Below are 17,529 nucleotides of genomic sequence, written 5' to 3'. Positions count from 1 at the left end.
ATTTTAAGTAGGTTATTTTATTTGAAAATGTAGAAAATTTCTTATGTAGAAATGTAGAATGTATAAATATTCTTTTAAAATATTTTCAATAACAGTGAACTGACACAAATGATAGCACAGCTCATGTAATATTTCATACAAATACAATATGTTTATCCTTCGGCTCATTTTTGGACAATGATTTAAAGCTGAATGTATTGTGTTCTAAATATCGTTGAAGGAAAAATAATACAAAACCAAAATAACAAAGACTAACATCAAATAAAAATGGCATTCTGCTTAAAACTAGACTCTTCAGGAAGTGCTCAATTTATTTCAAAATTTGAAGTCTAATCATCCATATTAATGAAACTGTTCATTATGGTAGCTCTGATGCCTTTAGCAGCTTAATTCTTTTTGGAGCTTCCTCATCAAAGTGCTACTTCAATGTCCACATTAATGGAGTTCCTAACGGAAGTTCGGAAAGATCACAGTGCTAAGTGCCCCCTTTTCACAGTGATGTCCAGGGTAGGAACTTTCATCTTTAGTTGAGTTATATGCTCAGGCCTTTCCATTAGAGCCAAAATAAAACTGCTCACCCTTTTTCATTCCCTCTTATAGATTATATGAGCATGTGAGGCTGTTAAGTCAGATATGAATAGCATTTCTCTGCTTGTTGCTCTCTGCAATTGCCTTTTTATTTTAATATTATAATAATTTTTGATGAAGGTCTTCCATGATATGTGATTGTGAAAATCAATAGAAATATTTTTGTTAAAACATTGATGTGATATGAAAGTAATAAGCAAACCGTTTTATTTTCTAATGAAATATTTAAAACAAATATTTAAAACTTCCACTTTCTCTGGTGTCTCAGGGATTCTGTATAAGGGAAGTGGTGAGAATATCTTCCTCTCCCAGCTTCCTCCTGTTATCAGCACCATAATGGGGAATGGCAGGCGCAGAAGCATCTCCTGTCCGAGCTGTAATGGGCAGGCGGAGGGAAACAAACTGCTGGCTCCTGTTGCTCTCGCATGGGGCATCGATGGTAGCCTGTATGTTGGCGACTTCAATTACATCAGACGGATCTATCCGTCAGGCAATGTCACCAGTGTCATGGAGCTCAGGTGAGTGAGCACAACTGAATGTGTGATTTAGTAGCACGGCAGCATGGAAAGCTTGCAGAGTACTTGAGACATTTTGTGACAAATCACAGAATCCTGAGAGGCAGCGTCTAGAGATTATCTCTCAACAAAGCATTTAATAGCATAACTATTTTTAGTTTAAAAACATAGTCCTCATAAAAAGGAGAGTTTGCTTAATAGCGGCAGTAATTCTCACAGCAGGTGATTTGAAGCCCGACAGTAATTGTCATGAAAGTTATTGGTGAATGCTGTGAATTTGTAAGCAGTGCTATGATAGCTGTAGCAGCACTGGTTGAAAGGGGTTGAATTTAGAGATGTTTAGATTTTAGACTGTTGTGCATCACACTGTTAGAAAGGTAAACTCTGATTAACTCCTGTTCACCACACATTCTCAGTTTGAGGGTGATTTGTCTTACCCAGGATCTGAATCCTTTTTTTATTTAATTTCAGATCTACATATTTTTTTGAAATACTCAGTATGTTTAGAATAGACAAGTAGATTTTTTTTTCAACACATTGTCAAACACAGTATGAAGGATTAGTGGAAGGATCTAACTAAAGCTTAAAGTAAAATTATTAAAATAGTTTTAATTAACTGAAGCAAAGTGAAATCTGAATGTTTTAAAAACATTAAAAAGAAATGGTGCCTTGGCAGCTAACTGAAATATTTAAATAAAGTTAAAATACAAAAATGACTAGAACAAAAACTGAAATAAAAATAAATTAATGCTAAAAAGGATAATACTTTTTTTTACCTTGTCCAAGAAAGAAAGACACCACCAGCCCTGCATACCCTAGTTAAAACTTGTAACTAGATGTAGTACAGTACATACATATAAATACATACCTAACTATCACTAAAAACATATTTTAAGGATACTTCCAGCCCTGGAAACATGAATAAATGATTAAAACAATAATTTAACAAATGTAAATGTGTGTACAGCTCTGTTTTTTTAAAACCAGCACTTAACCATCATTGTAAAAGGTGTTTTATCATGTACTCCTTTGATTTCAATTGGCAACATGTTCCAGTTGGAAGCCCTTTACAGAAAAGCTCTTTGCCCTTGTGTAGTTTTACGAAAATCAATTTCTACAATTTCCACCTACTGTACTCCTAGAGGCTCTACTATTACCATCCTATTACCTTGGTTACCAGTGGTGCCTTATTATGCAAAAATCAGTTCTATATATGACAATTTTATCAAATTAAGTTTTTTTTTTTTTTTTTTTTACATGACAGTGATGCTATCAATTTGGCTTTTTATCTATTATTTTTAGAGACTGATTATACTACACCTTAATTTTTTTTTTATTACAGAGTCATTTGTTTGAGTCTAGACTGTAATACAGTAAGACATATGAGACAAAAATCAGTTCTTTTATCTGTTATTTTGGTTTTGTATTATTTTTGTTTGTTACAAAACAAAAAAGTTAACATAAAATAACAAAAGCACATTACAGACATACTACATTTGAAAGTTAAATGAAAATGAAAATTGACAATATCTAAAAAAAAATAATGCACAATATTAATTAAATAAATAATAATAAATCTAAATAAATACTATAATTATATTTCAATAATTATTTCAATATTTAAGAATTGTTAAGGGTTCAATTTAAAGGTATCCTCAATTGGATTGTGAAGAATAAATACAGTGGTCACCAGTGGGTTCCTGAATTAGATGGACAAGGGGGTGATGTGAACTAAATAGAATAAGTGTATACTATTTTACCTAAACTTGTCTCACTATATTTTCTTACTTTATCTTTCCCTTCTTTTTTCAAACTAACCAAAGAAATAAGGATTTCAGGCACAGGTAAGTTATATTACAATACATGGTCACAGTTGTTGTTGATGTGAATAGAGGGCCGATCCTCAAAGCACATGGCCGGCCACGGCTAGATGTTGTTATTTTTAAAGGACATTTATGTGTTACAAAATTTTAGATGGGATAAAACCCTTTGGGACACATTGTTATTGAAACATCTTCAAATGGATTTATAAGTCCAAAGGGTGTATATAGAAAACTAACCTAGTTTAGTTACCAATCCCAGAAGATGTCAAGGCATATTTTATGAGAGATGCACATCACCTTTTTCTGACTGTCAAAAAGATTTACTCGAGCCATGCAAGAGGACTTTGGATTATGATGCAGTGGCCAACACTCTAGGCCTTTAGCTGAAAGAAGATTTTCACATTTGGATTTTACACAGGCCAGTGCCTGTGAGTGTGAATTGGTTTCCAAACAGTCCAAGACATTGATCGAATAGAGCGCACTCAGTGTGCAAGAAAAGCATTGAAATGGCTTTTGATAAAACGTGAAAAAATGTGTTTGATCCCAGAGGAGAATGTCACTGAGCTCCAAACCATCATCTACAAAGTCCCGACTTGACTGGTCATTTAACCACTAATGGCATGTCTGGAGGGGCCACACTACCTCATTCAGTGAGGTGCAGACTGATTGGGAGGCAGAATTAATGAATGCAAATAAGCGTAGCTTTCTGAAAAGCCATCAGTTGTTGACAGTCATTAAGATATGCATATCATCACGGCATCGCAGAGAACCTTTCCCCGCAAGGGAACGAGAATGATTGAAATGATCTGGCAGTCTTGAAGTCGTCATCACAGCCTCCACAAATATGTTCCAGTCACATCACATTTACTTCCCTTTCACACGTTCTTTTTTCTTCTTCCCATCTGTCAGGAGCTCACACCCTTTTGATAGATGCGGAAAAACATGCTGCGATTCTTTCAATGTCTTTAATGATATTAATATTCTAATCAGTCTCTCATTTCATCTGCCATCTCCAATTGCAATGTCAGACCAATAATTTATTGTTGCACTGCCTCAGCTTGACAGCAGACTAATGTCTTAACTAATAATGCTACTGTTTATATCTTTCTCCCCAAGTAACAATCCCGCTCACCGCTACTACCTGACCACAGATCCGGTGACGGGCCGGCTGTATGTGTCCGACACCAACTCCAGGCGCATCTACAGCCCGCAGACACTCCTGGCCAGCTCAGAACTCCAGCAGAACGTGGAGGTGGTGGCAGGAACAGGAGACCACTGTCTGCCTTTTGACGAAGCTCAGTGTGGAGATGGAGGTCCAGCCACCGAAGCTCTCCTCACGGGACCCAAAGGTATTGTTAGAGGATCATTAAAACTGATCATCAAATGGGTCATGCATTCATTTCACAAAAGGAGTCAAATAAGAAGGGTTCTTCAAACTGCTCAAATGCTTGAGATGAATCTTCTGAGGCATACAACACACTTTGATTGACATGAAAGATTGACATCCCAAAGCTCTGTGAGCTTTTAACAGTGTATTATGTACTGAGGTTTTTGATTGGCGCCTCAGCGAGGGAAATGGGAACTGACAGCCTCGGGATAGGTACTAAATTATTTGACTGAGCCAGACACAACAGATTGATGAAGCTGTTTTGAACGTTTTGTGACTTCACCGACATAAATTTAAAGGGTCACACTTGCCTGGAGAATATAGTCAACCTATTTCATATAATCTCATCAGGCAGAAAAAGAGATGGTTTCATTGTTTTGCAATAAAATGTCATTCACACATGAATGCACATATGGCATGATGGATACATTAGGTATCATATTTCCTGTGTAGACGGGGAGCGTAATGCGTTGAATTGATGGGATGTGTGCAGAGATCTACATTCTGGATGTTATAAAAAGTGCATGCATGCCTTTTCCTCGGTTGGGACTGAGATTTTTGCCATAACGTCAGTTCACTTCACTGTGTTTTTGCCAGGCACACACACTCTTCGTGCTATCACTCAGCTAAGCACGAATTTACCAAGCAGCAGTTACTATAGCAACCCACACTTTTATAATTTGGGCTTAAAAGTGGGATGCTTTCCCACTCCATGCTTTTGTCAAATACCTTGAGTTGACTTACAGACCGACTGAGACGGAGTGAGGGAGAGCGAGCAGAAATGCTGGAGGGAGGGAGGGAGGGAGAGATGTTCTAATACATCCTATTCCACTTTCTCCTTAAGAAATAATTCAGCAGTGGGAGGCAAGATGTGAATAATTGAGGGCGATGCTTTCTGCAGTGACCTGAATAATGGGAAGCCAAACACGACACATGTACCCGCTGCCTGGATCAGGCAAGCAAAGAGCACAGCTGTGTGACCTGCACATTTCGTTCCTTCCTCTCTTCTCTCCAGGGATTGCCGTTGACAAGAACGGACTGATCTACTTTGTGGATGGGACCGTCATCCGGAAGGTGGATCCAAACGGCATCATCTCCACCCTGCTGGGGTCCAATGACCTTGCCTCTGCTCGACCTCTGAGCTGTGACTCAGTTATGGACATCCATCAGGTGAAAAGTTAAAATTCTTAAATCAACACGCTAAAGCCATTTATCAGACCTGTCAGTGACCTAAATGAGTTTCGGTCTTGGTTAATGTCGTTTGTTTATTTTTCATACAGTGTGATTTAGGAAACAATGAAGTGATCGGCTGTTATGTTTTTTTTATTTTTTTTATATATACAAATACTGATGCTGAAATCTATAGTAAAAAAAGAACGGCCAGTGGTTGATATAATACTCAAATACACACAATACTAGGGCAAAGATATACACAAAATTGGTTAAAAATATTTATATATAAATTATTATTATTATTATATAAATATTTGTTATTTTTTACTCAAAATTAAAAAGAAAACATTATCACTTTACAATAAGATAAATGTTCTTTACATGTATTATTCTATACATTAATATCATGAACAATGAATAACAATTAAATATGAAATTATAAAAAAATTATTAAATGTATTATTATAGGTTAATATTATTTTAGAAACATAATATTTTGATATTATATTCATGTTTGTTAACATTAAAAATTAATTCATTAAAAATTATTTAATTTATTATTCTTGGTTGATATTCATTTCTAAATAAATTATTGTTCATGTTTGTTTAAAATTAAATTAAATAAAAATGTTATTATTCAAGATTAATATTAATTTAATAATACACTTGTTTATAGTTCATTCATGTTAAAATGTAACATAGAATAATAAATTAAATAATTTGAAGTTAATATTATTTCATAAATATACTAGTTCATGTTTGTTCATAATACATTAACTCAGTGGTTCCCAATTCCAGTCCTCGTGACCCACTGCTCTGCACATTTTGTAGGTCTCTCTTATCTGACACACTCAGTTCAGTTCATGGAGTCTCTCCTAATGAGCTGATGATCTGGTTCAGGTGTGTTAAATAAGGGAGACATACAAAATGTGCAGAGCAGTGGGTCACAAGGACTGGAATTGGGAACCACTGCAAATGTTTATAAAACTTGAAATGTTAATGTATTAAAATATCGTTATGTAGAAAATACAATTAATCTAGATTCATAAATGCTGTAAAAAATAATGTTCATTGTTGTTTCCTCATAATCTATTTCATTAATGTTAACATATGCATCCTTATTGAAAATGATCTATCGATAGTTCTGGAAAAATACCATTTAATAAGCCAAGCAAGTAGGATTAAATATCAAATTTTTACTAATCTATCTATCTAGTCTATCATAAAAAGGAAGGAATACATTTTGCCTATGTGAAGTTATATAAAGTATAATATCTACATATCTTCTTGAACAATGCATTTTTTTCTCATTCATCTGCCTTTTAGGTGTCTTTAGAATGGCCGACAGATCTGACTGTTAGTCCGATGGATAACTCATTGTTTGTGCTGGATGGCAGTGTGGTTTTGCGGATCACTGAGGAGGGGCAGGTCAGCGTGGCAGCAGGCAGACCCCTCCACTGCCCCATGCCTTCTACAGACATCTTGGTGACAGAAACACAGCGAGCCACGCACACCCATCTGGAATCCCCAAGCGCCATTGCCGTCTCCTTCAATGGAGTGCTGCACATCGCGGAGACAGACGAGAGGAAGATGAGCCGCATACGTAGCGTGGCAGCAGATGGCGAGATCACTCACCTGGTGGGGGCGCCTTCAGACTGCGACTGCAAGACCGACGTCAACTGTGATTGTTACCTAACAGGAGACGGCTTCGCTAAAGATGCTCGGCTAAATGGGCCGTCTTCCCTCGTGGCAGCTCCGGATGGGACCCTGTTCGTGGCCGACCTGGGTAACATTCGAATTCGCGTGATTGGAAAAAACAAGCCTGCACTTAACAGCATGGGCCTGTACGAAGTGGCATCGTCTGCGAAGCAGGAAGTGTACATGTTTGACATTAATGGCACACACCAGCATACGGCCAACCTCATCACTGGAGACTTCAAATATAACTTCAGCTACAGCAATGAGGGAGATCTGACCTCAGTGGCCGACAGTCATGGGAACACGCTACGGATTCGCAGAGATGCCAGCCGCCTTCCCGTCCGCATCGTTGCACCTGACAACCAGGTTATTTGGCTAACTGTAGGCTCGAGTGGTGGGCTGAAGACCCTTGGCACACAGGGGCGTGAACAGGTGCTGCTAACTTACCATGGCAACAGTGGTCTCCTGGCAACCAAGAGCACTGCCAATGGATGGACAACATTCTATGAGTAAGAATGTTTGAGCATTTCTGCTTGTTGTTCGTGCTTGCCAGGACAAATATCTCTATAATTATTTCTCAACATCAGCCTGTAACTTACTTAACCAGTTGAAATAACTTCTATAATTAATCAGACTTTTGCCTGGTGAGTAATAAAATAGGAAAAATCAGAGACTTACATTTGAAATAGTACCTAAACAAGGGGTCGGCAACTCCAGTCCTGGAGGGCCACTGTCCTGCAGAGTTTAGCTCCAACCTAAATCAAGCACACCTGAACAAGCTAATCGAGGTCTTCAGGATTACAAGAAGGCCACAGGCAGTTGAGTTTTTATCAAGCTTGGAGCTAAAGTCTGCAGGACAATGGCCATCCAGGACTGAAGCTGCCCGTCTTTGACCTAAACCATTTCTAGGGACCACTATCCACCTTATTCCACAGCTATTTCCCATGAATCTGCAAGATTTCTGATTTAATAGCTGCTATAGGTAAACATATACAAGAATAACAAAGTGCAGTAAACCGTAAAACGAATTGCTCTACAATGTTTATGAAAATGAATTAAAATAATATCATAACAATACCCTTTTGCAACATTAAACAGCATGACGGACTGATTTTATATAAAGTAACTGAATAACTCAAATGCTTTTTAAACTTTGTGCTTATTCATATGGGTTACATTAAATTCAGCACCTTAATATCACTCTCTCTTTCAGCTATGACACAGAGGGACGACTGACCAATGTAACCTTTCCTACTGGAGTGGTGACCAGTCTGGCCTATGACATGGATACGGTTTCTACAGTAGAAAGAGAAAGTTTTGACCGAGATGAAGCTGCAACCATAACGACAAACCAGTCAGCAATTCAGACCGTCCTCACATTACACCAAGGTAACCCTTGTGTAAACAGACAAATCAAATAGATGCACTTGCATTCTCATAGGATTTTTAAAATGTTCTAGCTTTTCTGCTAATTTATGTTGCCTTTTTGCAGATCAGCTGAAGAACAACTATGTGATTGGTTATGACCATTCCTTGTGGATTCTGTATGCCAATGGAATGAACACTCACTACCAGACCGAACCACATATTCTGGCTGGCGCATCCTCCCCTACGCTGGCACGGAGAAATATGACCCTACCTGATGACAGCGGGCAAAACTTGGTGGAGTGGCGTTTTCGTAAAGAGCAGACAAGGACGAAGGTCACAGTGTTTGGACGCAAGTTACGAGTATGTACTGAAGTCCAATTACAGACGGGAAAGAACAAGTCTAATTCTCGTTAAAAATAACCACAAGACCATTTAATTCTTAAATCTATTAGCCTTTCTTTAACACAAAGTACTTGACATCTGTCTTGACCTCATTCATAATAGGCAAATGTGGCATGAAGATTGCACCCTGCTGATCTAAGAGTACAAAAATGACATTTTTACAGTGGTTAAATAAACCTGTTCTAAAAGTTATGTTGACATTGGAAGATGATTTAATAGTTTGAAGGTGAAACCGAGTCACTTAGTTTTATTAAGTTAAACTTTTAATCATGAGACTCATGTTCACACAAAGAATCAAGTCAAAATTTCTGTTGGAAACCAAGGCAACTGACAGATAAAGATAAATCTGCCAATTTTCTAGTCAATTTTCTGCCATTTTACTGTTGCCATACCAATTTTGTGTCTCTTCTCCGCCTGCACTTCAAGGTAAATGGACGGAACATTTTGTCTGTTGATTATGACCGAGCGATGAGGATTGAAAAGATCTATGATGATCACCGTAAATTCCTTCTGAAGATTGGTTATGACACTGCAGGTCAGCCCACTCTCTGGATGCCAAGTAGCAAGCTGCTTCCTGTCAACCTCACTCGCAATAGCAATGGGCAGTTGAGTGCCATACATTGGGGCTCTGTCTCAGAGAGGGTAGAGTATGATGGACAAGGCCGTCTGCTTTCTAGGACATTTCCTGATGGGAAGACCTGGAGCTACACTTATCTGGAGAAGGTAAAGGCCAGCGGAAATTGCTTTTAGTGATGTATGTGATATACAGTAGACATCAAGAGTTTTTTTGTCAGTTGACTCTGTCACGTGTACACTGCTTACCAATATATACACACACATGTAGGGTGCATTTATTTGATTCAAAATACAATAAAAACAGTACAATTATCACATCAAAGAAGCATACAATAACAACAAATTTTTGCAAACCGAAACATGATACCACATTATCCACATTTCCGATCCTTATCCACATTTTCAAAGATGGAGCATCCATACTCTTCCAATGCTATGGATTCTCCTGGATTGAAGAAGTTCAAAGTCCAGAAGTGTAGTCTTCTAGTATCGATGTTTGTGTAAAGTCCATTGAATAAATTGTTATAAAGAACACAGAGTTTAACATTCAAAGGGACTTTAGAGTTAAACATATATCTAACAGACATTTTATAACCTCCTTCCAGTTTTGGTTTTGGACAAGTTTGGGATTTTTGGACATTACAAAAAGAAAGTGATATACTGTACCTTTCTTGTTTAAATATTTAGTACACACATCTGGAATATTAGCAGACATATGATGAAGTTTGACAGTTATGTACGTTGACATATGTTCTCATTAACAACTTACATTGAAGTTATTTAAACCTTGTGTTTATTGTGTTTATTGTGTTGGTGCTTTTAGACAAGTATCATTCAACTCTTTCTCGTGGATATGTATATCCATTTTCCAAGCATTTAATTTATCTATTGTTGATTCAGTTCAAGGAATTATTTCTGTGTTAGCAAAGCTGAATTTTCAGCAGCCATTACTCCACTCTTTAGTGTCACATGATTCTTCAGAAATTCTGGTAGGCTGATTTGGTGCTCAGAAACATTTATTTTTAATATCAGTTGTGCTGCTTTTTTGTGGAAATATATTTATATGAAATATAATTTTTCTGAGAATTGGAGATATGTCCAAGATTCTTTTTTCCTTATAATAAAAATAGACCTTCAAGATATATTATATGATGAGCACAAGACATTCTTGAACCTTTTCGTCCCTTTAACTGTTTTTTTTGGAAGTTGATATTTAGCTAAATGTAATTTTGTTTTCCACAAAAAGGAAAGAAAAAACATGGGTATAAAGTGGTATGAAGGCCAGTAAATGATTTTAATTTTGGATCCCAGTAAGATCCAACTAATGTGAAGATTAACCTAAGAATTAGTTGTTTTTAATTCATCTTGATTTATGCAAGGTATGTTTTCTTCTCGTTCTAGTCCACGGTCCTTATACTGGCGAGTCAGCGGCAGTACGTCTTTGAATTTGACCCACAGGGAGGCCTTTCTGCAGTCACTATGCCCAGTGTGGCACGCTACGCTATGGAGACCATACGCTCTGTGTCTTACTACCGCAACCTTTACCATATGCCTGAGAGTAATGCGTCTGTCGCCGTGGACTACAGTGAGGACGGGAGGCTCCTGAGAGTGGTGCAGCTGGGCACAGGGCGGAGAGTCCTTTACCGGTATCGCTGGCACAACAAACTCTCAGAAGTTCTGTACGACAGCACTCGTGTCAGCTTCACCTATGATGAGACGGCAGGTGTGCTGAAGACGGTCAATCTGCAGCGTGAGGGCTTTATATGCACCATTAGATACAGGCAGCTCGGCCCCCTGGTAGACCGCCAGATCTACCGCTTCAGCGAGGACGGGATGGTAAACGCTCGCTTCGACTACGCTTACGACAGTAGTCTGCGTGTGACGAGTGTTCAGGGGGTTATCAATGAGACCCCGCTGCCCATTGACCTCTATCAGTATGATGACATCTCAGGGAAGGTGGAGCAGTTCGGCAAGTTTGGTGTCATCTATTACGACATCAACCAGATCATCTCCACCTCTGTCATGACTTACACCAAACACTTTGATGGGCACGGTCGGGTCCGAGAAATTCAGTATGAACTCTTCCGTTCTCTGCTCTTCTGGATCACAGTCCAGTATGACGATATGAGCCGAGTCACCAAGCGGGAGATTAAGATTGGCCCGTCCTCCAATGCCACCAAGTATAGCTATGAATATGACGTCGACGGGCAGCTGCAGACCGTCTACCTCAATGAGAAAATGACATGGCGCTACAGCTATGACTTAAATGGGAACATACACCTACTGAGTCCAGCAAACAGCGCACGAATCATGCCTTTACGATATGACCTACGAGACCGTATAACTCGTCTTGGGGACCTGCAGTACGAGTTGGACGAAGATGGGTTTCTCTGCCAGAGAGGTCCTGAGATCTTCCAATACAACTCCAATGGCCACCTAGAACGTGTCTACAGTAAATCCACCGGGTGGTCTGTCCAGTATCGTTACGATGGTTTGGGAAGAAGAGTCTCCACAAAGTCCAGCATGGGACAGCATCTACAGTTCTTCTATGCTGATCTGAGCTACCCTAGCAGGATAACACATGTCTACAACCATTCAAGCTCACAGATTACCTCTTTATACTATGACCTGCAAGGACACTTGTTTGCAATGGAGATCAGCAATGGAGCAGAGTTCTACATAGCCTGTGATAACATAGGATCACCGCTGGCTGTCTTTGGCAGTGATGGCATCCTCCTCAAGCAGGTTCATTATACGGCCTACGGCGAGGTCTACTCAGACTCCAATCCTGACATGCAGCTGGTGATCGGGTTTCATGGAGGACTTTATGACCCTCTAACAAAACTGCTTCATTTCGGAGTGAGGGATTATGACATCATGTCGGGTCGCTGGACTTCACCTGACTTCATGCTGTGGGAGAAAATCAGCAAGAACCCGGGACCTTTCAATCTCTACATGTTCCGAAACAACAACCCAATAAGTAAAGTGCAGAAAGTTAGAGACTACTTAACAGGTATGGCATGGATTCACTGCATCTACTGTATCCGCACCTTAAAATAACTTCTGCAAGTAATATGTCTGCTATATATTGCACATTCCCCTCCCCCCAAATTTTAACTAGATTTTAAATTTATTCATTGATATTTTTCTACAGATGTAAACAGCTGGCTGGTCACATTTGGGTTCCATCTCCACAACAGTATTCCTGGTTTCCCCATCCCCATTTCTGAGATGACACAAGCCTCATACGAACTGGCCAAAAGTCAAGTGTGGGATGACCTGACAGTAAGTTTGTTTTAGATGGATATCTTCACATAAGTTTTAGTTATAGGCTGTTATATTATATTATAGTTTTTTGTACCATTATATATTAAAATTAGGGGTGTAACGATTCGTTTTAACAACGATTCGATTCGTATCGCGATTCGTGGTTGTCGATACGATTCAAGGACGATATTGGTTCATTTAGAACGATACGATCCGAAACGATTCAGTAACTTGAAATCGATTCAGTGACTTTTTAGCCAAAAATTCTTGAAAGGGAATCATAGTAACAATTAATTATGCGCGTGCAATTAAAGAGTGCACGCTACGAGCACAGGATGACAGGACATGAGATTTCGTTTTTCTGAGGTGAGAGACTTTATTTCGTTACAAGTTATGAAAATAATGATAGAATAATGACACGGACATATAGCCTGACAACATCATCTGACCGCAGATACTGAATCTGGACAACACGTTTTTTCTAATTTAAAACGTAACGACGTTGCATGCTTGTAGTTTATTTTGTGCTTTATATAGGCTAGTGAAACGATATAAGCCTGCAGCACGCGCCGCCGCATTTGCGCGTGCAATTGAAGAGTGCGCGCTACTGCAGTATAGCGGCTGAGAGGGCAGGAAAGTCCGTTTTTCTGAGGTGAGAGACTTTAAGCTGCTTGTTGTCTTTGCGCTGCTGCTGGCCCGTCACGCATGGCGATCATGTCACAGATAGGCAGACTGAATCGAGTAACGTTTAACGCCTTTATCATTAAAAGTGCTAAGAAAAAAACATCCTTATAAAGTCTGACGTGCTTAAATCCAATGCGTTATTTCATAGTATCGATACAATCGATTCATTACCTTTTAAAACGATGTTAGATCGATATATGTCTAGATCGATATAACTTGCCGAGCACAGATCGATGTAGTTGGATCATTAAGAATATAAATCGATACATCGATGTAGTTGATGAATCGTTACACCCCTAATTAAAATAATGGTGGAATCGGTTAAATTAATAATAATTGATTCATATTTTATAATAATAAATACAACAAAACCATTTTTGGAATGGAACTAGAGCTACACGTTTCTCTAAAATGTTTATCTTCTTTTGTAGGCCAGCTTTGCAGTCCAACAGCATGTCATCCGACAAGCTGAAGCATTTTTAACATTTGGGGATCTGCCACAGGTTGAATTCAGCCATAGCCAAAGGGCTGATAAACCCTGGCTGTGGTTTGCCTCAAGCGATTCATTGATAGGTCGTGGGATCATGTTGGCTCTTTACAAGGGCATTGTGATAACTCGTGCACTAAGCCTGGCTAATGAGGATTGCGTCAAGGTTGCCAACATCCTCAATGGCGCCCTTTACTTGAAAGACTTGCACTTTATTGTGGATGGCAGAGACATGCACTTCTTTGTTAAAATGAATTCTCCTGAAGCAGACCTGGCAGCGCTGCGGCTGACTAGCGGACGGAAAGAACTTGAGAATGCAGTGAACGTAACCGTGTCACAGTCCACAGCTGTGTTAGGTGGCCGCACCCGACGGTTCGCAGATGTAGAGTTTCAGAGAGGGGCTCTCTCCCTGCACGTGCGCTACGGGGCATCTCTGGATGAGGAACGAGTGCGTGTTTTAGAGATGGCCCGACAGAGGGCCCTCGCCGTCACATGGGCACGTGAGCAGCAGCGGGTACGAAACGGAGAGGAAGGATCCCGACTGTGGACCGAGGGAGAGAAGAGGCAGCTTCTCAGCAGCGGACGGGTGCAAGGCTACGATGGATACTATGTGCTGTCAGTAGAACAGTATCCTGAGTTAGCCGACAGTGTGAACAACATTCAGTTCCTCAGACAAAATGAGATTGGCAAAAGGTAGTGAACAGACCATGATTAGCCACAACCACTACTACTCATAGTCTAGTAAGAAGAGTGCAACCTGGGGGGGGGGGAGCATTAAAACAACGCTGTGCGTTGTGAATCATTGTGTTTTCTCAAAACCTATTAAAGGCCTTAACAAGGTTACAGTTCTGGAGCACAATGAAATTATGAACTTAATAGCATCAAGAGACAGGCCAGATTCTGTTGATATCTTTATTTAACTATTTATTGATTATTCATTTTTACAGGCACTATTCAAATATATCCCTAAAGAGAAAAATGACATACCTTTTGGAAAATGAAAATGTTTACATATGCATATCACTGTACCACTGCAAAAATACCACATTTGATGTCAGGTGGTTTATTGTAGCCAGCTATACACTGTAATATTTTTTATATTTATTCAGATTTGTCCCTCTTTCCTGTGCATTTCATGAAAATCATAATAGGAAAAAAATGCTTTTGTTGGAAATCATGTAATTTGCAATGAAAACTGTCCTAAATATTATTTGAGGTGTTTTTTGGGATATATTTTATTTATGTCTGGGTCTACTTTGTTACAAAAACACGTTGTTTTATAAATTGCATTTGACCGTTTGATTTGCAGTTATTTCACATCATACATTAACTGAATAAACTGTACATGAAACAAATAAAATGGCAGCACAGCACAGAAAATATGTAAATGTCTGTATTCATGTAAATGAGTGTTAATCTGCATATTTTTAAAATTAAAAGCAATTATTTGCTCATTTGGTTACAGGTCCCAAGGGAAATATTTATGAAAATGATTTGTACTTAAAAGAAAATAAATGATAAAATTACTTATTTTTGACCGTTTTTACTTCTTTAAACACAGATCAAATTAAAATCAGGTTTATCAAGAACATGATACACTTTAGCCTAGTTTCATGGATATATATAAACCTAGGTCTAACCTTTGTTAAAGTTTTTGTCCACTAGCTCTAAATTGCTGTTTACTACTGAACTAATCGCACTGTGGCACTCTGAAGTTAGATGTGAGAGGTAATGTGAATTCATTTGAATTAAAGGCAAATAAGTAAAACTCACTTTCATCTGCTTTGGAAATAGTGGGTAGATTAATGGTAATCCCTAAATATTAACTTAAATTTATAATTGCTTTCTGTGTAAAATCTGATGAGTGATCAAAGGCAGAGGAGTCGGGACCACAGAGCATGAACATTTGCTTGCTGTGTCACTAAAACATGTACACCCTCTATCATGTGATTTCTTTAAAAGTGGTTTATGACCACACAGGTGCATCATAAAACATATCTATATATGATGTGGTAATTGCAGTATTTGACCACTGCTAAATCTGAGATCATAAAGAAAGATGCTTTCTAATTGAGGTGTCTGATAGCATGCACAGGTAAACATGAAACACACTGCATCTAATAAGTGATGATCACTACATTGACATTACAGTGTCCTCTCGCAGATATCATTTTAAAATCAACGTATTCCTTGGTCAGCTGCACATGATCATGATTTATTCAAGCTCTCAGATTAATAAGTTGTCACCTCGTTACACTTCTTGTGTTCCCGGTCAAAAATGACCGGCCTACAAAAAATAGCTTATAAATCTCTCATTATACTATATTATCACCCAAATTTGGATTAAATCTTTTTGACAACTTGTTTTCTTTCAATTAGGACTGGTTTTATATTTCTATTTGCATCTGATTAATCGTAGGCCTCATTTATCTGAGAGTAGGCATCTCATTTTTTGAGTAAAAAAAGCATCATTTATGAATAATTTTCACAATATTAAATGAAAAATTGCTCTGTTTATCACACTAGTGTGCTTTAATGTTTAATTAGGGTGTTTGTTTTGAAATGCTTTTATTTTGTACAAAATGGCACAGTCACTCTTGTGGTGTTCCCGGTCAAAAATGACCGGCCTACAAAAACTAGTTTATAAATCATCTGATTTCTATTTGCATCTGATTAATTGTAGGCCTCAACTATTTTGAGTATTACACACATTCATTTTCACAGAGAAAAGCTTGATCCTGCCCTGAACTGCATCTAATATCCATTCATCCATCTGACATTCACACACACACACAGACAGGCAGACAGACATATGCACGAACTGGATTTAGTCCGCAGTGACCCTGCTTCAAAAGAATCTTTCATGTTCTTTGTTTCATCACAGTTTTCAGACAAAATATGATGACATTTTGTTTTGGGACTAAAATGTACAAATATAGATGTTATACCACAGACACACGTATGAATGCTTCACAGTGTCTTGGTTGTCATTCATTTTGTAGCAGCACAATGGTGAAGAAGCTCTCTGTGCATGATGTTCTTCATCAGATCATTGATCGAGACACTAAAGTAGACTAGTGTGAGCAACAGTGCCAATTTTTTTTTTAAATAATGCTTTTTTTACTAAAAAAAAATAGATGCCTACTCTCGATAAATGAGACCTACGATTAATCGGATGCAAATAGAAATATAAAAGCAGTCCTAATTGAAAGAGAACAAGTTGACAAAAAGATTGAATCCAATATTGGGTGATGATATAGCATAACAAGTGATTTATAAGCCGGCCAGGAACAAAAAAAGTGTTATAGAGTTTTGAACACAACCCGAGGGTTAAAAAGCATCCAGATAAAATTATAAAATGATCTAAACTCAAGCACTATTTCATGGCCAAGTATTCATTTATTTGGACAATAGTCAATATGCTGGATGATCATTACAGCAAAATAAACCCAGACATGAAGACATTGCTAGGAATAGTATACTACAGAAACATGCTTTATTTGCATGATTTAGCAGAAATAGTAAGAGTATCCTAGTATGCAATTCCAAATGATCCCTTAC

The 17,529-nt window shown here is 38.3% G+C and overlaps 1 protein-coding gene across 3 annotated transcripts in view; it reads left to right on the top strand.

Moving 5' to 3' along the window:
- LOC311303826 (teneurin-3) overlaps positions 1-15,472 on the top strand; it is a 132,553-nt gene extending 117,081 nt beyond the window's left edge. For 2 of the 3 annotated variants that reach the window (XM_084430520.1, XM_084430519.1), the window contains 11 exons: positions 857-1,106; positions 2,927-2,947; positions 4,043-4,275; positions 5,329-5,483; positions 6,813-7,693; positions 8,398-8,573; positions 8,677-8,912; positions 9,381-9,677; positions 10,932-12,543; positions 12,685-12,815; positions 13,913-15,472. In XM_084430520.1, the coding sequence (XP_084286646.1) occupies positions 857-1,106; positions 2,927-2,947; positions 4,043-4,275; positions 5,329-5,483; positions 6,813-7,693; positions 8,398-8,573; positions 8,677-8,912; positions 9,381-9,677; positions 10,932-12,543; positions 12,685-12,815; positions 13,913-14,665 (4,745 nt within the window). In that variant the 3' untranslated portion in view covers positions 14,666-15,472. The remainder of the gene's footprint in view (positions 1-856; positions 1,107-2,926; positions 2,948-4,042; positions 4,276-5,328; positions 5,484-6,812; positions 7,694-8,397; positions 8,574-8,676; positions 8,913-9,380; positions 9,678-10,931; positions 12,544-12,684; positions 12,816-13,912) is intronic. The other variant, XM_084430521.1, reaches the window with a different exon arrangement.
- Positions 15,473-17,529: the final 2,057 nt, after the last annotated feature.

The sequence above is a fragment of the Rutilus rutilus genome (assembly GCF_951802725.1).
Source record: "Rutilus rutilus genome assembly, chromosome: 14".
NCBI lineage: Eukaryota > Metazoa > Chordata > Actinopteri > Cypriniformes > Leuciscidae > Rutilus > Rutilus rutilus.
The sequence above is the reverse complement of the archived record's forward strand: the minus strand, read 5'-3'. Positions and strand labels throughout refer to the sequence as shown.